Raw genomic sequence first — 26,722 nt, forward strand, 5'->3', positions numbered from 1 at the left:
CAATTGTGTTTATAGTGTGAACGTCTAGACCAGCGTTTCCCAACCTTTTTAGTGCCATGCCCCACCAAAGCTCATAAAAACTTAAAATGTCCCCCCATGTTACATATGAATAATTTTTAATATTATAAATTTTTCATGAGTATCATAAATGATATACTGCAGGATGAAATCACAAAAAGTTATTTATTAAACAAAAAAAAATTCAAGTAAACAAAATATAGTAAACAATATATAAGTAAATAAAATAAAACACATCAGGCATTTAAGTCTAAAATAAATGAAAATTAGTGAGGTCTTTGTGCTTTATGCTGGTTACAAAGAGATTTTATATGGGGTTCTAATTTTGTTAGCTTCATTCTTAGATCTCCCCGTTGTGTTATATCCTAACAATTTCTTTTTTTAAGTAACAAATCAGTTATGGCACTAAATCCGCATTCAGCTAAATATGAAGAAGGAAACGTTAATAATAAATTTCTTGCACATTCTGTTGCGCTTGGATATTTAATTTTGGTCTCTTCAAAAAACCATGCCATAGATCCTTTTATATTAAAAAAAGTTTTAACTGACTCTTCATTCTGCATTTCTGCTAATTCTTCTTGGTATTGCATATCTGAAACATGAGATAAATTAACAAACATTGGCTGCATCAACCAAGTTGGAAAATCAATTTCTTTCAAATCGGAAAATCTTCCTTTTAAATCAGCTGATAAGTTTGTTAGATGCTCGACATTATTAAGTATAGCGGTATCAGTTACTTCACGTTTTTGAAACCAATAAAACTTCAAATTGTTTTTTGGTTGTTTTTGTCTTTTTCAAATAGTTCAATAGTAATAAAACCAAATATCTTCGCTTTTGCATCGATAAGAATTTTATTTGTTCCTTGAAATTCTTTAAATATCGGTTAAATAATTCAAATATGCCTTAGAATCGATTGTCAACAGATATTGCATTTCAGTTTTGTCGCTTAAAAAATCACTAAGAATATCAAACAGTTCCATAAATCTTTTTAAACAGTTGCCTTTCGAAAGCCATCTTGCCTCAGTGTGAAGTAGTGAACCTCAGTGTGAAGTCTCACATCGGCTTCGTTGTTTTCTTCAAAAAATAATTTAAAAATGCGCTCTTGTTTTGCACTTGCTTTAATAGAATTAATGCATTTAACAACCAAGTTCATTGTTTTATTTAGAACAGGAGAAAGATTTTTAGCTACCAAGTTTTCCCTGTGAATAACAAAGTGCACAAGAAACATATCTGGATTTTCATCTTTCAACAATTTTAAGCTACCATTTTTTTTGCCCATCATATTAGGAGCACCATCAGCAGCACAGGACGTTATATTTTTCATCGGTTTTTTATTCGTATCTAAGTAACTTTTTAGAGTACTATATATCTTTTTAGCGGTAGTGCTGCTTTTTAATAATTTGCAAAATAAAATTTCTTCAGCAAAATCATTATTATCAATGTATCTGACATATGTAAGTAATACTGCTTTGCTTTCACTCAATGTAGATTCGTCCATTCGCACCAAAAAAAGTCTTGTTTTTAATTTTTGATAAGTTGTATTTTAATATTTTTACTCATTTCGTCGATTCTTCTGCTGTCAGTATTGTAACTTAGTGGCATGGTTTTCCTCGTGCGAAATTAGTCTCTCAAGGAAATACTTTCGCAATAAGTTTTCGTACTATTCTCCAAAGGGAATTGCTTATTCCGCAATCGCTAACCGTTATTCTGAACTAGCGTTTGAAATGATTGTCCAGAGGGAATTGTTTTCGTAACAATCATTACATATTTCTTTATTTTCTATGAGGCATCTAAATTCTAAATAATTAATTAAATATACTTACAACTATATTTACTTACCAATAATATTTAAATATCACTTATATTTATTTATAAAATATATTAAAAATATGAAAACAACGATAAATTCGAACTGCTTTTATTTTTAATAAGCACAGCACTGCTTTTATAAGCACAGCACTACTTTTATTTCAAATTAACGGTAACGCACATTGACAGAACAATACAAGGAACTGAAAATCCTAGTTTTCCGAATCAAATCCTAGTTTGCCGAATGCATTCCAGCGAAAAAATTTTGCATGATGCACTTCATAATGGACGTTTCCTGGAGATTCGACTATGTGGTTAAATTTAGACTGAATAAGTCCTTTTTTTTTCAATTGCCCCCGAACAATCGAATTGCCCGATGAAAATTTCCTACGCCCCACCTTGGGAAACACTGGTCTAGACCTTAGTTAAAAATTCTATTAACTTTTGTGTAAGCACAACTTTCTTTGCAATCTCTGAATCTGTAAACATTTTTCTTATTACTATGGTTATTTAAAATCCATAGAATGATAAAAAAAATCGGAGTAAAAAATAGTATAATACCTAGTGGTCCATGGCTAAAATTAAAAAAACAATTTCAAAACCCAGTATACTTAATAAAAAATTACTGATAAAACTAGTTTTTTAAAAGGATTCCTAGTATAACCATATCCTATCATTTGAAAAAAGAAAAGATAATGTATTAATATGTGAAAAAAAAAAAGTACCTAATTTAATCATAAGGTAATTATACAATTTTTATTAGTCCATTTTATTATGGTATCTGAACTTAGTATATTTTTATGCAACTGATGTCACACTTTGTCTTTAGTTAACGTCGCAGTTATTAAGCTATAAAGATTAGTTACGTGACGTAAAAAACAACACAACTTGCTTGATATCTATAGAAAATAATCTACTTGCTTAACACTCAGAAAATAAAATTACATTCAAAATAATTACAGAAACATAACTTGTTCAATACTTATTATTTATAAATATGGCCCAATATTTATGGGAAACTATAGTATTTGCAAAATATTCATACAAAAATAAATATTTATAGAGAGAGAAAAAAAAGATAAGAATTTTTAATATAAAGAAAAGTGATTTAGGGAAAAATGCTTTGATCAAGTATTTTTCACAGAATTCTACCTACAACCATATATAATCGTATACAATTATGACAAATATATTATTGTTATTCCAGTTAAATAATATGCTTTATACATATTTTTACTTTTAACATGTTATTAAAACATTCAAATTAATATCTAGTGAGAAAAAAAAGTCAAATACAAAAAAATATGCAACTATAAAACTTCTATGAAATAACTAAACAAAATGTTATAATACTTATAAAACTTTTTTACTCGTAACTTTAAATACAAAAAATGAAAATTTAAAAAAAAAATGGTCTCATAGAATAAATTCCAATAAATAATAAAATAAATAAATAAAAAAAATTGATAAAAAAAAAAAAAAAGTATAAAAAAAGTTTAAAACAGCAAGTATCGAGAGAAATCATTTTTTAAAATCAAAATTTTAAAGTATTTAAGTTATTTGCTATATTGTTAAGGAAACTTGTTTCTGTTGTGCAAAGTATTTTAAAGAAATTTTGAAGGAGAAGAGCCTTATCATTAGAGTTTAAAATCAGTTATAAATCAGTACAAAGGGTTACTTGATTGGAGTTTCAAATCACCTTTTTTTGGAGATGTAAATGACGTATATGTTCGACGCCGGACCTCATTACACTTGAACAGCATTTTAACCTTAAATAAAAAAATTTCATTTTAACTCCTTGAACAGATTTTAATGGTTATAATTGCAAAATATTTATCAATTTTTTAAGTAAAGCAGTGATTGAATAAGTAATAATAATAAAGAAAGTTTTTAATTTTGAAGACGGAGAACCAACAAACACAATCACTATTATAAAAACTCTAGATAAAAAAAATCATTAAATGCAATCAGAAAATTAAAAAGAAAGCATTATATATATATATATATATATATATATATATATATATATATATATATATATATATATATATATATATATATATATATATATATATATATATATATATATATATATATATATACATATACATTAGGGTTGAGCTTTTACCAAAAATTTACCGGTGAATCGGTAAAATTGTTTTACCGATTTACCGGTAAAATGATGTCGGTAAATTTCGGCAAATATTGTTTTTTTAATAACGTTGAAGGATGCTTGAAAATGTTTTGGAATGCTTGAAATGGCTCAACCAAAAAATTAGAAATTTAATTAAAAATTTAATTTTCATTTTCCTGTCAACAAAGCTGTTGTTTGTTATGCTTGAAAAGTAATTTTGTTGGTTTAGTTTTGTCTAAACACTTTAAGAGAATCGTTTTTACTTTCTTGTGACTTATTTATCAATCAATGTATTTTGGAAAACGATATTACATCCACGGTCATTTACAAATAGTTATAAAACTAATATTAAGTAAATACCTATAAGTTGATATAAAAAAATATTTTTTAACACAAATAATAATAAAAATGATGAACAATGAATTAATAATAATGATAACACTATAATCATAAAAAATAATATATTGAGTATAATATTTATAAATTTACACTAAATAAACCCAATTAACTAAAATAAACAGAAAGAATTAAATAGTTTTAAATACTTAACATATATAAAAAGTAAAATAAAGAATAAGTACATCCGAGGAGATTTTTTAGATACAAAAAATTGTAATGAGTGACGACTTACTTGATAGACTTTGTTTTCTCAAAGCTCATTTTTATCCAAAAATAAATCTCAAAACTAACATTAATGTGTTTAAATTACTTATTACTGCATTTTATGGTCTTCTGTTTATGCCTTTTTATTTTTTTACCGATTTTACCGGTAAATTTTGATTTTTTTACCGTTTTACCGGTAAATTTAAAAGTCGGTAAAAGCTCAACCCTAATATACATATACATATATATATGTATATATATATATATATATATATATATATATATATATATATATATATATATATATATATATATATATATATATATATATATATATATATGAGAAAGAAGTATAGAAAAGGTCGGTATGAAATAGACTTACAAAGACCCGTATTTTTACGGGTCTATTCAGCTAGTATTTATAAATAAGATAAAAAACGTACTTGGTTTAACAAAGGTCTTATAAATATGTTAGCTCTTTGTTGCAACCAAGGCTCTCCATCTACTTGTACAGGAAGATCAGCTTTTAACTCTAAATTAATCTTGACAGAAAAATAAAAAAATGTAATAAACTATATTATTTAATGAAAAAATGCAAAAAAAGAAAAAAATGTATTAAACTATATTATTTAATGCAAGTACATTGTAGATTGCTACATAAAGTTAATATTTTTTGCCTTATGAAAAACTTCTTGCAACACTTGGTGGACAAGATGATGGTTCGTTTTATTTGTTGTATATTGATTAAATGGATTTATTATTATTATATTTATTATTATTATATAAATTATATTTATAAACTGATGCCAAAAAAATCTAAAAATAAATTATAATATTTAAATTAGCAAAAACTTTTAAATAAATTTACTTGTGTTCCTTGAGCAATTCGAATTCCTGTAGAAAATCCACTTTTAATTTTCCCCTAAAAAAATACACAATAAATTCCATATGTAAATAAATATTGGTAACCAATTAAAAATTAAAAAACATAATTTTTGTTTGCTTCATTTGTGAATTTTTTCTAATAACTTTACAATTAGTACAAGAAGTAGTTTTAGGTTATCCCACTAAATGATTATATTTATTGATCAATAAATATAATAAATTTGTTTAAAAAAAGAAAATTTTTTTAGAGATTTTAAACTTTTTTAAAAATTCTCTCCCTTTTGTTTGATATAGTATATAATATCTTTGTATAAGTTATGTTTATCTATAGAACTTTAAAAATGTTTAACTTTTTATTTTGAAAATTGAAAAAGGTCTAAAAAAGTATTACATCTTTTTAAATTACAAAACCACTATTCAAAATGAATAATTTTTGATAAAATTTCAGTTCTTTTTAACAATTTGTCGGAATTAAAAAAAGTATATAAACTATTTTTATACTTTTTTTATTCATATATAAAAACAGTTTAAACAGAGTCATACAAGTGAGAACAAAACAAGGATATAATCCACAATTATTAACAAATAGTATACCATATAGGTGTACTATTTGCATTTAAATGTATAATACCTAAAAGTATACCTTAAAAATGATTTATAGTTATTAAAAATGCTTTTATTTCTATTATAAAGTTTGTTCGTATGTTATGGTCAACTTTTGGAAATAGATAATGATTTTTTACAAGCATTTTTACATTATATTTCTTAATATAAATTTTTAATTAACTGATCAAAATGATTGTAAATTAACAACCATTATTTAAATGTCTTTTTTGTTTACAATCCTATTTCCTAATAATATTTAGTGACATCTACATCTAACACAACTGTTTACATCATATATTTTAAATAAACAAATGCTTTTTTTTTCCAGTTCATTTTAACAAATAACCTTTTGCTAAAATATTTGATATAACCAAATAAACTTTTGCTAAAATATAAATAATGTCTGCATTGATTAACACTGGCTAAATTACTATTTGTAATTTTTTGAAATGTTTATGAATAGCAACAAAGATAACTATTTTGTTGGATATCATTTTTCTCATTATCATTTAGTTACCTTTTTAAAGACCACCATTAGTAAGGTAACATAAAACTTTTGGATAGAATGTAAATTTTCTAATCTTTGTGGCTTCTTTTTTGTAATTACATTATTTTATTGTAATTTTTAGTGATTAGCAGAGGTAAGTTTATTAATTATCACATTTCGAAGTGACTTTAAATAATAACAAAGATAACTTTGTTGTTTAATATTATTTATCTTATTAATATTTACTTACTGACCGTTAGTTAGTTTAAATATAACTTTAAAAAAAGTTTATAAAAGGCATTAATTTGTAGGTCTCCTATTTTTATAATACGCTTTTTGTATATCTGTTAATGTCTCCATTAACAAGTAGTAGTAAGATTTTTTTAAAAGATTTTATATTTCATACAAATTTTACAAAGTATGAAATAACTTTTATAAAGGATTAAAAGTGTATTATACAAATAATAGACTCACGAATATAATATTTGTGGGTCTATTATTTGTATAATACACTTTTTTCTATAATCTTTAGCAATGTCTCTATCAACAAGAACTAGTAAGATGTTTTAAAATCATTTTTAAAATTTTTTTTATACATTTTATACATGTTTAAAGTTCAAATAATAAATCTTAAAACGGCTTATTATTATATTATTCAAACATGTTATTTAATCTTTTTTCAAATTTTGTTTCCTAATATTTGCCTATTGATTTCTGTTTATAGAACTAACATATGAAGATAAAGTTTACAGGTCCCAGCATCCATGACCCTAATCGCATAATTCTTTTATGAAGTGGTTAGAATATGGTCGAAAAGATAGGTCATTATTTAGATGGCCTGACTTACCACTATATCCAGATGCTGGACTGAAAAAAACAACAACAAATGAGCCAGTGAACAAAAATTTAAAAGAACGTATAGAAAAAAAGAAAAAATATAGAAAGAATAAAGAAGTATAGAAGAGAAAGGGAAGAAAACAAATATAGAGAAGGAAGTGAAGAAAGAGATAAAAGAAAGGGAAGGGAAAAGAGCAGATGCAGTAGAGGAAGGGAAGAAAGCATATATAGCGAAAAAAGGGGATGAAGCAGGTATAGAGGAGAATTGGAAAGAAGTAAATAAAGAGAAAGAAGGGAATATAGCGAATATATAGGTGTAGAGCAGTAAGTAAGAGGTTCCATCTCAATTTGACATACTTGTACTAGGTTATTCTAACATTTACAATCTTTATAATTGATTTGGGTTTAATCTTAGGGACAATTTTTTTATTTTCTTTATTTTTATCTATTGAACACGGTTTATTACTTAATCTTGTGTTTTGTAGGTTATGCAAATTAAAATAAATTTTTTTTTTCTTAAAAAAAAAATGTTACCATTTGTTTACGTTGTTTCAGATAAGGTCATTTGAGGTAACTTTGTATGCTTTGCTCTAGTTTTAACTCTATGAAAAATTTTTTACAAACCAAATAAATATTTTTGCATAAAAAGGTGTTTTGATGATCTCTTTTTTCTAGATTTTTTGAAAACTTTTATAAAGTGCTATAATTTGCTTACAATTATTTAAGAAAACAAAATTCAAGTAAGGATTCAAAGTTACAATTGCATTTGGGGTAACTTTGAAACCTATTAAACTAAATGTTAATTTTAATCTTTATATTCTAAAAAGCTGTTTAGATTTGTTTGCATTGCTTAAAAATAATTTTTAAATACAACTAATACAAATATTTCGACAATAAACATACAAGTTATTTAATAAAATAATGCAAATCACTAAATAAACTTGTTAATCAAATTTTAAGCTTATGAATAAAAAAGTTTTAAAGACATTTCTCTACTCATAAACATCATTTACTTTAAAAAAATTAGTGCTTATGGTTTACAAAAAATCAAAGATATAATATCTAAATGTGAATAAAATTAATGTAATAAGTCTTCATTTATCGTATGCACACTCGATACTTCTCAATTAATGTGCATACGATAAATGAAGACTGTAAAACAGTCTTCATTTATCGTATGCACATTAATTGAGAAGGAATCATATAGAATGTTTCAAAATAATTTATCAGCAATTTCAATTTTTTTGACTTAGCCAGGTTTAAGTTCCCTTATACTCAAAAAAAAAATGAATTTTCAACAAGCTGTTGGTTTTTGGTGTTAGTAGATGTCATAAGTACTCTGTTTTGAGACACAAATTTTTTCAATATTATCATTGTTTCATTCAACTTGAAAAATCACAATTAACTCGGATTTGTTCATTGTCACAAGTGATTAGGTGGAGTCACAATAAACTCTTTTATAGCATAACCAAGATCTTTGAAAGCACATGTATTGTAATTGTTTACTTGTTCTAATGAAAGAACTGCATGATATATAGACATGTAAAACTTTAATTGTCTCATTGTCCCACTAACATGATAAAGATCAACATATTTCTTAAAAAATTATCCGACATTGAGTTAAGCATCAAAATTTCACATTATATCCATGTTGTGAATGTTATCTGGAATTACTCCATTTATCTTGTTCTCTAGGTTTTGAATAACTGAAAAATAATTTTATATTACAATTCTGCACACGTTTCCTTGAAACTTTTTTTTCTTTCAACAACAATACCTGTCAAGATAAAGCTAACACCATTTTCAACCGGTTTGACATCATTTAAACTATTGTCTTGTTTTTTCCACTATCATCCAAACAGATTTTAACAAAACTTCACCAAACACCAAATGGTATTCCTTTTACACTTTTTTAAAGTAAGTGATTTTTAAAACAATATTCCTAACCTATACTAAAGATAAAATGGTGCCCCACTGATGTACATTGGTTTTTATATTTTATTTTAAAGAAGAATGTTGTTTTGGGGTCTTCATAAAATATAGAGGCCTCAACAATCGACATTATTTTCAATTTAATTTTCACTAATTGCCTCTTGAAGAACAGAATTTAAGCAATTGGATTTAGTACAATATTTTTTTGTGCCAGCATGAATTCTCAAACATTTTCTTGACATTTTTGAATGCTAAAAACATAAATATAATTGCTATTATTAATAAAAACTAGTTTATTAATAACATACTGGTGAAAATTATGTAAATAGTTATAAATATTAAAAATTAAAATATCAAAGTATGTTAACAATATTTATATTAACTAGGCTGCTACAGTAAAAAATTATCTATTATTTATTATGTATTATTGCAATATTACAGACAGCAAGAAAAATATTTTTAGGTAAATAAATATTCAAAGTTATTTGATTTTGGTTATATTATAGCTGAGTGGAAAAATATATCTATTTTGTAGCAAAAAACATATAATTTCATATTATTTTGAGTTTATGTTAGAATTCGATAAATAATTCAATAAAATACAAAAAATCATACCTGATATTCATAATATAATACATAATATTCACAATATAATACAAAAATTTATTTAACTATGTAAAACTTCTATAAAAAAAGTTATTTATCATATTCTTGTTGGTTGAAGAACAGGCAACGAAATTACCAAAGAAAAAAAAAAAAGAAAACATTTTCAGGTTTAATTTAATGTTATCTGCAAATTTAATATTACCCAGAATGACTTAATGAAAAAGTTTATTATTTTAGAGTTTGGCATATTGCGCTATAAACATAATTAGTTCAGCTTTTAATATTTCTATTTTGATAGAAAATAACACTCAAAATACCTTCCCTAATCAGTTAACATTTTTAATCAAAAATTAATTACATCATTGTTCTTTGTTTTATCACAGAATTTTCATTATCTATACCAATATTTAATGGAAAAAATATAAAATTGCCTTTATAGATTTTTCTAACCATTTCATTTTATTTATAGTAACCTAAAAATTTTAATAACTGTTATAAATTTTAATAACTTAATAATTGTTAACTTGAATTCATTTTTAAAGAGAAAGTTATTTTTTTGATTTTTCAGTTAACAATTATACATTTATTTAAAGTATTTTTCATACTATTTTTTGGTAGCAGTTACTTTTTTATTTATTTATAAGAATTCAATAATTAATAAGGACTTTTTATTTATTTATAAGAATTCAATAATTAATAAGGACTTTTTATTTATTTATAAGAATACAATAATTAATAAGGACTTTTTATTTATTTATAAGAATTCAATAATTAATAGATATTACTTTTCATAGCTATTATAACCCCCCCCCCCCTTCCTTCAAAAAAAAGAAAAGCATTTAATGTCTACCTTTTCATTGCCAGCTGAATAAGTACTGAATATACAAATGTACACATACTTTTTGTATGTAAAAAACAAAAAATCAGCAAGTAAAAATTATGACCAAGTCACTTAACCTTTTAGAATCAAAACATCGAAAATTATAAATGAAAACTTGTAAATAAATCAAAAACTTGGGCTAAATTTTTTTTCAGGATAGGTTACCCCAAAAACTTTTCTGACTTTTGCAGTGAGACCTTTTCAACCCTTAATATTGCAAATATATTATCCTTAGCTTTAACAGTATGGCTAAACTATATAGTGGAATGAGTTATCAGTAATAATCATCTCACTCTTGAGTTTGATGCAACAACGTAAGAAGGCGTTCATATCATTATCATTTAGTTAATGACAAAAAATAAATGGCAGGTTATTGTTATTGAACAATTACCAGGTGGGACAGCTGTTGATTTTGCAAGCCATATATGTAAGGAAGTGGATCATACTGCTTCAGTTTATTTAAACTTTTACTTGCAACCCTTTGATGAGTGTTGTTGTTTGATCACCTCAAATATATTCAGCATAATGCCAGATTGAGTTTTGGTTAACCATATCACAATCAAAAAAATTAGTAGGAGCTGGGGTATACATCTGAATGAGTTAAACTGCCACTTGTACCCTCTTGAACCAATTGCTATTACATATCGTTCAACATTAAAGTCTCTGGAAACTGAAAATTGCTAATTATTAGGAAATGATTGTATGGTGGAAATTTTTTTTACCTATAAATAAGATGATGTTTATGATGTCAGCGCCAACCCAGAAAGAAACTTTTTAGATAATAAAAATTTACCATGAGGTATCACTCCGAGGTATTGTGGAAACTGCTTTCACATTCTGTTATAAACTTGTTTCATTTAAAAAAGCAACTTTTGATTATGTTGGTAATATTGCAATAACTAAACAAATTTTGCAAACAATTAATGATTGTAAAGGTAATCCAGCTGCATTGTTTACCAAAAAGACAGATTTGTTTGGAAATAATCTTGAACCAAATATTTTATAATTGATATCAAACAATTGCACAATAATTAATAAGCTTATTGTCATGATGTAGAAGAAGTTTTAAACTTACAATCCAAGTGTTAATTTTCCATTACTATAACAAAAACATTTCAAGAGAAAAGCCACTGCAAGGCTACATAATATAGATAGTGAAATGATATAGGAATGTTCAGTACTGCAAAAGGAACTTCCCTAATTCTACAATTGGCTATATCTCTTCCGAATTGCAAAGCAAAATAAATACAGTGGATTTTCCAAAGAATCTCAATGACTTTGCTAGAAAAAAGGTAGTTAAATGGGCAATTCAAGCAAGACGTATAAAACAAATAAAACTAGAGTGTGCTGAAATTAGAGCTGAAACTTTTAAAAGACAGACAGTAAGATGCCAAAAAATCAATGAAAAAGAAAAAAGACAGAGCAATAGCTACCAATACTTATAGTAACTATCCGTGAAATTCAAAATTTATTAAAAAATTTGTTTATTAAGCAAATTGAAGATTTAAATGATGTTTTGTGTGAAAGAATTGTTGGAAAGAATCTCTGCCATGAATGCCATTATACAGATTCAACAATAACAATCTCGTATAATTTTAGAATTGAAAAACCTAAAAAGACACCACAAGGCATTTTTTACACTAATTCTTAGTGGACTACAGATGAAACTGATTCAAAAGCTGTTGACCATATCATTAAAAAATTCCAGCTGGTTGCTGATATTGTATCAGGCCAGTCAGCATTTTCATAATTTTAATATGTTACCATATGTGATAATATTACTTATACTATATTATAATGGAATATGCAAAATAAATGTACAACAAAAATGCAAGTAGTGGAACTTACAAAATGAACATTCAGCAAGTAGCGAAACTTCCAAAATAAATGTACAACAAGTAGAGGAACTTGAGAAAAACTTTTAAAGTCTGAGTTTGTTTCTCATAGCCTTTGCCTAAAATAAGCAAACCCTACAAGACAGCAGGACATGGGGCAGGAAGTACTTGGTTACATGACACCAGTAGCAGGGTAATCATGATGATCCAGAACATCCAGAACCTGACCTGAACTGGAATATCTGAAATATATCACTGAAATTGATTTTTTTCAAACAATTTATTTAAGCTGACAATGCCATAAAATCAAACTCAGTTGCATATTCATACATTAAAGAAAAATATTTTAAAAACTTTGAGCTATCTTTTAATTCACAAAAGTTTTAAATTGTACATGAAAAAGCATGGAAATGTTATAAACTTCTGAAAGAAAAACATTTAAAGTAAAATGGATATGTATTAATACTTTCACAAGCATCAAAAGATATTATTTATGAAGTATAAGATGCAAATTTAACTGTGTCTCAAAACAAAATCTTTTACAGAACTGTACTTCTTACAGCACTTTTTAAAAACTGTATGAAATTAATAGATACCATTGACATAGACAAATCAATAGCTTTATTGCTATCCATTACACCTTAGTAAAGGGCAAACAAATAAAGTAAGATTACCTTTTGCTTCAAAAGGAATCTATTCTAACAACCAACAATTTACTTAAATGAAGAAAAAAACTCCACTCTACATGTACTCATATTTTGGATGAAAAAGATGCTTAAGCTTAATACAAAATACAATAGAATGATAATTAATTCTGTTTTGAATATAGTTAAAGTTTCTTTTATTCCAGAAAGTGGAATATCAAATGTGTTTTATGTAAAGGCAGCTAACGCCAATAAAATCAAAAAAAAGATAGAAACTAAATCAAATGTTTTAATTATTCCCCAGAAACTAATCTGATATTGTGATAGTAAAAACACAACATTGCAGCAAAATTATTCATTAAATGCATTAAGATCATTATGCTCTGTGTTTTTGATAACGGAAACAGAAATAAAATGAGTATTTTAATGCTGAAGGGATGTTTTGTCTGTTTGGCAAAAATTACATCAATTTAAAAACTTATAATCACAATACAATGAAGTATTAAAAATTTAAGTGAAGGCAGTGGTGCAGATTTTATACTTGGATGGAGTGTGAAGAATTAGTTAATGAGGATTGTATCATTCCTACTAAAACTGGAGACTTTGCCACACGACTGATTAAAAAATCCCAAACCCATTATGATCAAAAAACATGTATTAGTCATTTATAAATAAAAGGGACTACCTTGTTTTTAAAACTGCTGCATCAATGCCATATTGATTATAGACTTTGGATTGAAAAAACAGGACCAATATTGTGACTCCTTTCTCACTAGAGTTCCAACGTGTTGGAATTAAATTCTACAATAAAAGATCTATACACTACTATGTAAAAAGATAGAATGTTACTATTACACTCTTAAGACAGTGTAATAACTTATATAGTTCTTTTTGCCCACATAAGATTAAAATTGATAATCCCATCTTTGTATAAGAAATTAAAAATTCTCAAATCCATCCTTGTATGGAATACTGTTGCCATATCTGGGGCGGATATTCTATTGATGCCCTTTCTCATTTAGACAAAGTGGTGCAAAAACGCATTGTAAACATAGTTGGAACTGCTTTTGCAGCCAACCTCAAACCATTACCACAATGTCATAATGTTGCTTCTCTTGCTCTTCTCTACAAATACTTTAATGGGAACTGCTCTAAAGAGCTAGCGTCTTATTTAAAATTCTTACAAATCTAGTTTTTTTCCTCGAACATCAGTTCTTTAGAATTTGCTTCCTTCGTCTTGCTTTCCTGATTCATATAATTTGCAGTCTTTTAAGTCGTCTGTCAATGGTTATCTTGCTCTATAAACTTCATCTTTTCTCTTCCAGTAACTTCCAACTCTAATAGGGGTTGCTTGCAGCCTTGTAGGAAGCAAAGATGTTGTTAAAAAAAAATTTATGTTTAATATAATAAAGTTATAATCCAGTCTTATTATTATTACAAATATCCCACAGAAAAAAATCATCCACAATCTGCATGGAGTCTTTCCCCACTCAGTTGAACTATTTTTTCTTATCTGATGAAAGTCTAGAAGCAAACAAAAAAGATATACTAAACTTATTAAAGATATCACACCCAGAACATCTTACAGATGCGATGTCTTAAACCAAATTACTCATTTGCATCCTCCAAAGCAATACCATGATTGTGGTATAAATAAGCACTCAAACAGATCTCAGGAGAGTATATTTTCAAAACCAAAGTTTGATAACCTTATTTATTATTATTTCTTATGTTTGAAAAGCCTTATTAATGATTAGTTAAGAAGTTTTTACTGATTTTACTTGATACATTCAATGACTTCCCAACCATTAGTTATGATTCTATTTTCACAACCATTAGGGCCTCCTGTGTACCTCTTACTAATTCTGGGAAAGTACTTTCATCTTATGAAGGTGGTATTCTCAGGACACATCCTTAAAGTTTTTAGATCAAAAGAATGTTCCTTTCTAGATACCTCAGTATCAAAATCAATTTTCAGTAACTTTGACTGGGAAACATTTAAGAGGAACATTTTAGAATTTTATTATCTTTTTCTAAAAAAAATTATTCACTCAAAAACACAAAAGTAAATGCAAAAATACAAAAGTACACTTAAAAACGTAAAAGTACACAAAAAGTACTTTCAAACAGGGAATGGAGAGAATATTTTACAAAAAATTATACAATAGAAATATTTATTTATCGCTGATTCAAAATGTAAAAACATCATATAATTCTATATGACATAATGTGTAGCATATATTTGTATATGCTTTTTAAACTAATATATGTTATAATACATGTATTTTATGTTCTATATATATTTATATATAGGTTCTATTATATAGTTCATTGTATAACAAACAAATAATGTATTTGAATACATTTATGCAAAACAAATTTGGATAATATAAAAGCAAAAACAAATGAACTTACTAGATGGTAAACACCTGTAAATCCAACTACCTCCAGATTACCATCAGAATATGACTGAACCTTGAATTTCTAAACCAAGATTAAAATTTGAAAAAATATTCAATTCTAAATAAAATGTTGTAATGAAACAATCTTTAAAGTAACAACTTTATATATTGTTTACAAAAAAAAAAAAATTTAATATGATTTATCATTTCATTTCTTCAGTTTTTTTCAACAACACAAGTAATAATAAAGTGTTTTTTATTTTCTTAATTTGCAGTGTATTTGTGCTTAAATATTTTCCCTATTTTAAAGCAGACATATTTAATGATTGAAGATATTAAATTTATTCTTATTATTTATTTTTGCTTATAACTGATAACAAATGATGCTAATGACATTGGTTAAGAAATATTTATAACTAATTAATTTGTTCAACAACAACAACAACAACAACAACAAAAACAACAACCACAAAAACAACAACCACAAAAACAACAACAACAACAAAAATAACAACAACAACAACAACAACAACAACAAAAACAACAACAACAACAAAAACAACAACAACAACAACAAAAACGCAAACTAGTAGCATTAGTTAAAAATATTATTATAATATTGAAAATAATAATCAATATTTTAACTGTTTTACATTGTCCATTATAGTTATTATGTAACTATTATAGCTAATAATATTATCTCTTATAGTTACATAATAACTATAATATTTAAAAGTAATATTTAAAAGGCACTATATAAACTTTAAAATTTAGTTTAGCTTTTGTTTCTGTAAACCAAATTTTTAAAATTAAACAATATCTTTCTAGCCTTTACAGCTGTTACTGATAAAAAAAACTCAAAAATTATAAACCTCATCTACATCTTTGCCCCATGGATCTGCACCACCACCCCAACTAAAATAAAAGTAGATATTAACTAAAATCATTGTCATCATCATCACCATCATCATCATCACCATCGTCATCATCATCGTCATCATCGCCATCATCATCATCATCATCATCATCATCATCATCATCATCATCATCATCATCATCATCATCATCATCATCATCATCGTCATCAACATCATCATCATCATCATCATCATCATCATCATCATCATCATCATCATCATCATCATCATCATCATCATCATCATCATCATCATCATCATCATTGTCATCATCATCATCATCATCATCATCATCATCATCATCATCATCATCATCATCATCATCATCATCATCATCATCATCATCATCATCATCATCATCATCATCATCATCATCATCATCATCATCATCATCATCATCATCATCATCATCATCATCTCACCTGTTTATATTAACAATTGCTAATCCTTGTATGGTGGGAAGTTTACAATCTTTACCATCTACCTAAATTTTAGTTAAAAATTATAACTTTTATAAATTATAGACTAAAATTTGCAGATAAAAATGTCATATTTATGTCATAATTAAAACTTATTAACTAGAGTGGTCTGAGAAAAAGTTAACAAAACATTAAAAAATTTTTTGTAGAAAAAGATAATATCAACAACAATTTTAAAAAGATATATACGTTTTTGACATCATTGTTGATACTGTTTCTTTTTCTATTTGTATGTGCAAATAGAAAAATTAAAAAATACTAAAAATATACCTTTAAAATCAATTTATTTTGTAAATCTGTCATACTGCTTTTTGCAAGTTTACGAATTCCAGCTTTAAAATAGATTCCTTTATTGTGCATCCTTAAAATTAACATCTTTTTGAAATCAGCATAAAAAATGAAATCATTAAAAAAATAAAGGAAATTTAAAGAAAACAATTTTGAATCATATGTCCAAATTCTGAAATGTATGTAATATATTAGTTATTTATATAAAAGTATATGGTGACTCACATCTACTAAGGAGTATGGCAGGAAGTATTTATAAATTTATAAAAATATAGATTTATTATTACTATATTATTTTTGTTAAATATTATTTAATATATTCTTATTATAATTTATTTAATTTAATTAATATAGCTTTAGCTAAATATATACAAACTCTAGTTTAACTATAACATATAACTAATATATTATAGTTAAAAAAGAGTTTCAATGCAAAATAAATAGAGTTTCAATATAAATCAAGATTATTCTAAATTGGCTAAACTGATAGTTCTTTGCTCCTTCTTTCTAATACATCTTGCTCATCAACAAGCTCTTGTCTTCTTTTCAAATTTATTTCTTGTGCTGTTACAGTGTTTCAAAATACTCACATTTTGATATTAACTACTTTTACTCTATACTTATGTAATATTAGACATAACTATTTCTTATTTATGCTGTTATGTTTGTTATGTTGCAAGGATGCAAGAATAGCTTCTCTTTCATTTTCCCAAACATGTTTTTTTGCCTCCTCAGATTCTTTAGGTTTTTCATGCTTTTCTTCTTCCTCTTTCAACCTGCGTTTAGCTTCCAGGTTAGCTTTGTAACTTGAGTGAGCTAATTTAACTGATTGTGTGAACGACTTTGTTATGGGAATATGGAGTATGGATCCAAAGCTCAATATGGTATCTTTTACAAAACTCAAAGCCTCAATTATATCCTCTGAGGCAACTCCATTCTCTGGGGCACTATTTCCATGCGAAAGTAAACAAAAACTTTGAAAAGGGATGTAATATTAGGAAACTTTGGTGAACCACTATTATTTAAAATTTTAGTTTCAAAAAAATTGATTAATGTATCAATATCAAAACTACATAAAAATTTTGAAACTACAGGAAGACCGGTGAGCTGAAAGGCTTTTTCCCAGTATGAAGTATGATATCTCCTAATTGAAACTAATTCTTCAGAACATTTATAATAGAATTCTGGAATAAGACTTGGGTTTTGTGCCAATATTTGACTATAATTACATAATTGACTCAATAATTAACTTTAATGGTTTAAAATTTTTTGAGTCAATTACATCAATCATCAGCAACTCATCAACAGATTTTATGGATTTATTTTTAACATATAGAAGCTTAGTTAACCATTATTACAAACAAATAGAAGCTTAGTATTGATAAACTTGGACATAGTGCAACAAGTTTTGAAACTTCAGAGTAAATCAGGTGAATTCTTGGTTTTATTGATTGAAATGTTTTTAAAAATATTTTAAAGTCATTTGCTATGAAAGCAATAAAAGAAATATAAGAAATATCAATATTTTATTTTTCAAAATAAAATATTGATATTTTATTTTGAAAAATATCTGTAATCCTCTTATATCCCTCAGTATCTTTAACAGTTGATTTAAAAGATGTAGTTGATTTAAAAGATGTAGATGTAGTTCTCAGATGTAGAAATTTTATAAAATATTTACAAAGATTGTTGTGCTATTCTAAAATCTGAGAACATATTCTTCTGAGTGTCACCCATCTTGTAGAAGAATGGCTTTGAATAAAGTGTGACATAATTTTCTAAATAATGCTTATTGATATAAAGTTTCTATTCAAACTTTTCATTTTCTCTGTTGAATTTAAAAGTCTCTCAAACCTAATCTTTACGTTAGGATCATACATACCAATATGGAGCATAAACTTTATGTTAAGCTTAACTTTTTCTACAAGCTCTAGGAAATATTCCAACAATGCTTTAGCAGTACAATGGTCTACCATGACAGTTTCACAGTATGCAATTTTAATGCACATGTGCTTTTTAGACTAATATTATACATCATACTGTTTATTAACTTGTTGAGTTGTATATTCATCAAATTTAAATGTAAAAACAGTATCGTTAAAGTCCTCCAACAACAATGTTTTTAAATATGGAAAGAGACCATATTGAATGGTGTATTTAGACGTTGTATCACTTTGTCTGCACCATTTGACAATTTTTAAATCTGGGAAAATTGCTTGAAATATTTTACCATCTCCATTAAGGCAAAATAATAGTTAGACTTGACGCACTATAAATTATGAATGATTTCAGTTTTTAAAATCTCATCCTCAATAGTATAACTAATATTTGAAGCTTTTAATTCAAGTATTTTATCGTTTACCTTACTAAATTCTGATTGTCCTTCTCTTTTTTTAAACCTTGTTGTGTGAAGTTTGTTAATTGCACTCCCAAAATTTATTATATTTTGTTTTTCCCTTAGACATCTTATAAATATAAACAGTAATTTAACAAAGTAATCTAAAAACTTTTTACAACTTTTTCTATTTTATAGACTGACCTAAAAACAACAATAAATTTGAAAATTATTGATAATTATTGATAATTATATATTCAACAGATATAGAGGATAGATATAGAGGACATATGAACACAGATAAAGTTCTAATACACACATATCTATGTACACACATAAATAACATTACTATAAATCTAATATTGTATAAAATTGACGTTTATTTAAAAAAATATTTTAAAATTTTAGGACATAACCCTATAAATTATGACATTTTATAACAAAATAGTAAACTTTGAAAATTTGGGACATTTTGGGATTTCGGAACAGACTGGGAGATCTGATATTATTATATGCAAAGTTTCATAGATTTTACTTGAGGTTTTACAAGCATTTTTGTGTTTTATTTTTTTTGTGACTGTTACTTTTTTTTTCTAATGTGATTTTTTTAAAAATGATTGTTTTATAATTGTCAAATAACATATTCTTTATTCATATATATTTAGTACCAGTCGAGAACTTGGGTTTTTTAAATAAGTTAATAAAATTGAACAAATATTTAATAGTATTTTAAAACTAAATTCAATTATAGTTATTAGACATCAACATACTTTTTTTAATTCATGATACTTGATTATGTATACATAATGTAAGCATACAACTTGTTTCTCTGTGCAGTGGCTTTGTTTATCAAGGTTTGTGTTTCCGAGTTAAAGAGTTGAGAGTGCGTTGCAACCAAGCCTTCCCGAGAAGACCACGGCAGTTCACAATTTTTAACTTATAAAGCGTTTAAATAATTTGTGGCAAAAAGCTAAACTTATTTACTAAGAAAAAAAAACAATTCTTAAATAAGGAAACAAAATTGTAACGAAATATCAAGTTTAATTAAATAAACTAGAAAATTTTTTAAATAAAAAAAATAATTTTTTATAAAATTTTTATAGAGTCGTTGTTGAAAAACACATCTTTTATAATGATTTAACAACAAAGGAAGGTTTTGATATGCAATTTATTCACAATTTTTATCAGCCCATATAATTAAGAAACTAATTTGTTATGTATGCTAGAACTATAAGAAATTTTGTTAATTTTTTCTTCTTATGTTTATTCGTTTATGAGGTTTATTCGTTTTTTACATATTTTCTCTTTTAAAATAGTTTTTGCTGTACTTGATGTTTTTTCTCAATGCTTATATAATATGAAAGTAAGAAAATAAATTGTTATTTATTTAAAAAAAATATTATTTGATTAATAAATTTTGTTAATGATGGAATAAGTTAAATAAAAGAATAACATAGTTTCTTTAATAAATGTATTTACTGCATTTGATGCATGCATGAAATTGTTTCTTTTAATATGAATTATGTTAATATGAATTACTAGAGATAATGAACACAACGATTGCTCTGTTTAAAAAAATGTATTTAAAAACTTAAACAAAAGTTTTAAATAGCCTCCAAAAATTTCGTTAAGAAAGTTCAGTAAATTAACTATGCACTAGCCCACAAAATTTTGCAGTATCCTTTCAGTTTTTGACATGAAAAACTTGTTAAGAAAAAAAAAATTTTCGCAAACAAATAGCAATTAGTTTTCTTGCTTTCCTGTCCATTGATAAAAACAGTAAAGTTTAGCAAAGACATTTGAAAAACAAATTAAAAAACTGTTCGTGTGTCTAGCATAATTTATAAAGTATTTCCTTTACATACTGACTGAAAAAAGTTGTGAAAAAATTGTATACCAAAAAGTATTTTTATTTTCGTTACATTCTTATCTACTTTTTTCCTCGACTTGTATCAATTTTAGGAGTGGAAAATAACAAATGCTCTAAAAAAAAGAAAACAAAAACAGTAAATATTTAGATATATTATTTTTTTGACAACAATTTTCTTTCTTTTATTAATAAATTTTTTTTTAACTTATTTTATTTAGGTTTTCTATTTCATATAGTCTTCAGTTCTTTTCTTCGAGTTTAATTTTAATCTTTAATCTTTTTTGCCGCGAATTCTTAAAATGCTTACAATATAAAAACGTGGTCAAGTTGCCTAAAAAAATTACTTTAGGCGTGGACACAAGGCGTGCAAATGCACACGCTTCCCAGGAAGGCTTGTGTAACCCAAACAAAGTAATCTCTTCGCCTATAGTCGCTCTCTTGGCTTTAGGGAGGTAAACAAATTTTTAAAAAAAAGGTGATTTTCACTTGAAGTATTAAAATTAATCAATTGCACCTGCTGCTAAACTTTTCCGGATGTTCTTCCCGAGCCGCATGAAACTCTAAACACACTTCTGCATCAATACCAATGCTAAAATAGTTGTTCATAGGAACATACTTGACAGGGTCTTTCTTTAAAATAGAAGCACCACTAGGATAGTCAAACATAATACTCCACCTAAACACCAAACAAAAATATACAACAGTTTTTGAATAGCACATGCAGAGATGAAACATAATGAAATAAATTAAAAATAAATAATAAATATAAAAAACTTAAATTTAAAAATTTGAAAAACTAAAAATTAAATTATTCCAAAAAAAATTTTGTTCAGTTAATAAATTATTCAGTTATTTTCATACTATTGGTTATGATGTAATTATGGATTGTTGTGATTTATAGAATCATTAAGATCTATAGAAAATAAACATGGTAACATAATCCAATACATGTTGTATATTTATTTGTATGGTATTTGTTTGTAATAAAAATATGTACTTTTTGTATTATTGCTGAGACACATTTTGTTAAAATTTTTTTTAAAGTCTTTAGCATTTTTTCACATAATTTTTTTTGTCAATAAATTTAAAGTAAAAATATTTATCTTTTCTGAAATCTCTATGAAAATACGGTTCTTTTGAGACCCAGGTTGACATACTTTTGAATAACTTTTTTTTCGACAATATTAGGGACTTTACCTTAAATACTAAAGATTTGAACCCAAATATCTTTACAACTTGACGTGATGGTGAAAAATGGTTTGCATATTTGAAATCAGCATATTTAATTTGTTTTAAAAAACCTCCTAGTTAACAAGATATGCACAATAAAATTTTATTTGTTGATCAGTGTAATGAGGAAATTGCTTGGACTATTAAATAGCATCGGTGACTCTGTAGGAGTTAAGGCCCACAACTTTTGCCTTTCTCAATCTCTGACACAAACAGTCAAATTTCCAATTGCTTTCCGGACAATCTGAACCATTTACCTTCTCTACTCAACTTTTGTCTTGTTTCTGATCCTAGTCAGTGCTCAGTTTCTCCACATTTACTCTTAGGTGTTTCTGATCAGGGTTTGATCTCTCTAAAACTATTATCTCATTCTTCTTCATCATCAGAATGCCCCTTTCATTGTACCTCATACAATTACCTTAAAACTGACTGAGACTCTTTTCATAATTTTCTAGGTTGATGGCCCTTGGGTAAAATCTTTCATGCCAACAAATGTGCTTATTATGTAATTTCTCAGATTCAGGCTGGTATGGAATCCTTTATTCCCTCTCGATGATTTCAAGTCAAACCTCACTCTTCTCCATGGTTTTCCTCTCATTGTGCTGCTGCAATTTCCAATCGAAACCATTACTTTCATATCTATTGCCAAAATGATTCTCCAGAAAACAGACATCTGTTTACTATTGCCAGAAACAATTGTAAAAAGGTTTTATCTAATGCCAGAGTCCGCTATTCTCAGGTCACGGAACCTCATAAAATTTAGGCTCTCGTGACTTTTGAAGAATCTTTAACAGTATCTGTAAAAAGGGTAAATCTGTTATTCCACCTCTCTTGTATGGTTCAGATTTTGTCACCTCACCTAAAGACAAAGCTATATTGTTTGCTAAGAACTTGTAATCAATATCAACTCTTGATTCGGCTAGCCATGTCTACCTGATATAGACAACAAACAGATTAACCTGTTATAGTCTTGCAGAAGTGCTCTCTGGAGCTGTCATCTTTACTTTCAAAACTGTTTAACAAATGCTTATCATCAGATCACTCTCCAGAATTTATTAAAATAGGGGTAACAGATGCCTGCTGGAATGCGGCATCTGTTACCCCTATTTTAATAAATTCTGGAGAGTGATCTGACTCGTCTAACTGCCATCCCATTAGTCATATGAATGGCTTTTGAGTCTTTAATAAACAAACACTTAATCTCTCATTTTGAAACTTATAACTTATTTTCTGATCATTAATATGGATTTTGATCTTCTCGCTCTACTGCTGATTTGTTAACGGTAATAATATAGATAGATTTTATTGTGCATTAGATAGATGTGGGGAGGCTAAGGATTTTTGATTTTTCACTTGATTTTTCTAAAGCTTTTGATAAAGTTTGGCATGCTGGTTTTCTTTATAAGCTCTCTTCTTATAGTGTATCAGGTAACATCTTTAAGATTATTGAACCCTTCCATAGTATCATAATTGTAGTATAAAAAATGTCCTCAATAGACAGAACTCTTCTTCATATCCTGTAATTTCAGGGGTTCCTCAAGGTTCTCTTTTTAACTTACATTTACAATCTCCCAGAAATTTTCACAAGGTGGCATTGTTCGCTGATGATACTACCATTTATTCTTGTCTTTATAAAAAGCCGACACTCTCTGATTGCTTGGAGGGGACATTTGAGCTTGAAAAAGATCTCACTTCTGCAACAGTATGGGACTCTCAGTGGCTGGTGAAATTTAATTCAGAAAGAACTCAATTTTTTTTAACCATTCATTATTGCAATCATCTAGATCTTCCTATATTTCTGAAAGTTACTTGATGAGTCATCTACCCTTCATCTTCGAGGATTAACTCTTACTTCTGATCTTTCTTGGAAACCATACATCAAATCTATTGCAAAATTAGCATCTGCTAATTTTGCATCTTTTATTGTGCTCGCTACTTTTTCACTTATGATTCTTTATCTCTATAAATCTCATATCCGTCCTTGAATAAAATACTGTTGCCATATCTGGGGCGGATCTTCCAATGAAGCCCTTTCTCCTTCAGATAAGGTGCAAACGCATTGTAAACATAGTTAGACCTGCTCTTGCAGCCAACCTCCAACCATTATCACATCGTTGTAATGTTGATTCACTTTCTCTTTTCATTAAATACTATAATAGGCACTGCTCTAAAGAGCTAGCATCTCTTGTGCTTTAATGATTTAAAACATCTTACTGCTGCAAGTAAAATAGTGTAAAAAACTCTGTAGATCATTATCCACAAATTATTATTTCATGATATTCAATAACATTTAAATGTCTTTTAAGATATTATAATGAATAAAAAATAAAAAATAAAAAAAATAAAAACACTTGAGTGTAATGCAATTTAAGACATTGAATTCTGTTTATTGGCTTTTTTTATTGCCGAATTACCACAAAACTGTTTTGTAATTTTAGTGTAAAGCATCTTATCTGTTGCAAAAAACAAGGTCAAACGCAGAAAAATGAGAAAGCTATAGTAACAACTGCATTTTTATTTATCACAATTGCATTTTTATTTTGCAGTTTGGTTTGAAATAGAATTTTTGTTTAATGTATTTGTCCAAAATTTTCGAAAGAATTTGTGCTTTGCTACATATAATCTGTTTCTGACAAAAAAAAAAGTTTTATTTTTTATTTTCAATAATTCACAGTTTTTAAACACAATTTTGAAACATGTGTGCAAAAATTTTGAATGAGCAGTTTACAGACAAATATAACAGAAACTATTTTTCTCACACACTTTGTGTTCTTTTTTCCCTATCTTCTATATTTGTCTAACACTTTGTAAATGACAACTTGTGGTGCCTGCTAGGAAAACTGACAAAACATAAATTTGAATGAAAAATTATATAAGTCTTTTATAAATATTTAAGTACTTTATTTTAATATAATTAATATTAATTTTTAATATAATCTTATTTCAAACTTATCATATCTAAAATTATTTTTGAAAAAATATCTTTACTTTAATAAATCGAATTTCAAAAAAAACATAAAATATATTACATGGACAAACTGAGAAGCCACAGAGCATCATGCAGCTCACAAACAGTGCGTTGTCACAAGCGTTGTCAACCCCATTTTACTATTAACTTACCCCTTTTCAATTTAAAACTATCCATTACACAGACATTAAATCTCTATGATTTTTTTTGCTTTTCTCTCTTGCTCATCTTATTAAAAAATTATTTTTTATAGCAAAAATGATTGGTTAATACATATTTCATAGCAAAAAAAAATTAGTTAATACATATTTGTTAGCTTCATTAAAACCTGATGCATCATAACACAAAAGTAAAAATCATCTTAACAACATTAAGTTCATAAAACCTGTCAAACAATATTGGTTCAGCATTTTCAACCAACTGCAGAATACTAAGAGGAGGTTCACCTGTATATCCAGCGCCCCAGTTAAGCACTCGTGCAAGGTCATTACCTAAAACAAGTGAGGAATATTTCTTATTATTTTGAAGAAAAAATAAGCAGCAAGTTATTCTTTTTTTATTGTAACTTATATATGAATATTTACTACATAAGATATGCATGAAACATCATAAAGTATGACCAAAAAAAAAAAAGAAAAAAAAAAAAAAGAAAAAAAAGAATAGATGATAACAGTGATGGTTTTTTTTATAAAACAATCATTTTAATTTTTATAAATTTTATTTAACCACAAGTCTTCCTTAAAAGTGAGAGCTTGAACAGCAACTATAAATGAAAGAGATTTACTTTGAAATATACAATAAATGAAAGAGATCTACTTTGTGCATTTTGTCAAATACTTTGTCAAACATTTCATATGTATATCTATATCTTTTTTTAAAAATACTTCAAAGTAAATAATTTTTTTTTTTTATATACAAAATAAGCTTATTTAGATAACTATAAACATTACTAAAATA

At 26.5% G+C, this 26,722-nt stretch overlaps 2 protein-coding genes across 4 annotated transcripts in view; both read right to left on the reverse strand.

Annotated features, from left to right (window-relative positions):
* Window positions 1-383: 383 nt before the first annotated feature.
* On the reverse strand, window positions 384-1,516 carry LOC136079393 (protein FAM200C-like). The gene is made up of 2 exons (XM_065795128.1): window positions 1,038-1,516; window positions 384-807 (listed from the first exon to the last, which is right to left on the reverse strand). Exons 1-2 carry the CDS (start codon window positions 1,514-1,516, stop codon window positions 384-386), a joined length of 903 nt encoding a protein of 300 aa, XP_065651200.1.
* Window positions 1,517-2,719: 1,203 nt separating this feature from the next.
* LOC105846105 (diacylglycerol kinase theta) overlaps window positions 2,720-26,722 on the reverse strand; it is a 100,839-nt gene continuing 76,836 nt past the window's right edge. Inside the window, exons 19-27 of one of the 3 annotated variants that reach the window (XM_065796276.1) lie at window positions 26,151-26,256; window positions 22,082-22,243; window positions 17,345-17,435; window positions 17,018-17,079; window positions 16,551-16,593; window positions 15,692-15,760; window positions 5,433-5,486; window positions 5,008-5,106; window positions 2,720-3,596 (exon numbers count right to left, since the gene is read on the reverse strand). In XM_065796276.1, the coding sequence (XP_065652348.1) occupies window positions 3,489-3,596; window positions 5,008-5,106; window positions 5,433-5,486; window positions 15,692-15,760; window positions 16,551-16,593; window positions 17,018-17,079; window positions 17,345-17,435; window positions 22,082-22,243; window positions 26,151-26,256 (794 nt within the window). In that variant the 3' untranslated portion in view covers window positions 2,720-3,488. The remainder of the gene's footprint in view (window positions 3,597-5,007; window positions 5,107-5,432; window positions 5,487-15,691; window positions 15,761-16,550; window positions 16,594-17,017; window positions 17,080-17,344; window positions 17,436-22,081; window positions 22,244-26,150; window positions 26,257-26,722) is intronic. The other 2 variants (XM_065796277.1, XR_010638234.1) reach the window with 2 other exon arrangements.

Source organism: Hydra vulgaris, chromosome 04 (assembly GCF_038396675.1).
Source record: "Hydra vulgaris chromosome 04, alternate assembly HydraT2T_AEP".
NCBI lineage: Eukaryota > Metazoa > Cnidaria > Hydrozoa > Anthoathecata > Hydridae > Hydra > Hydra vulgaris.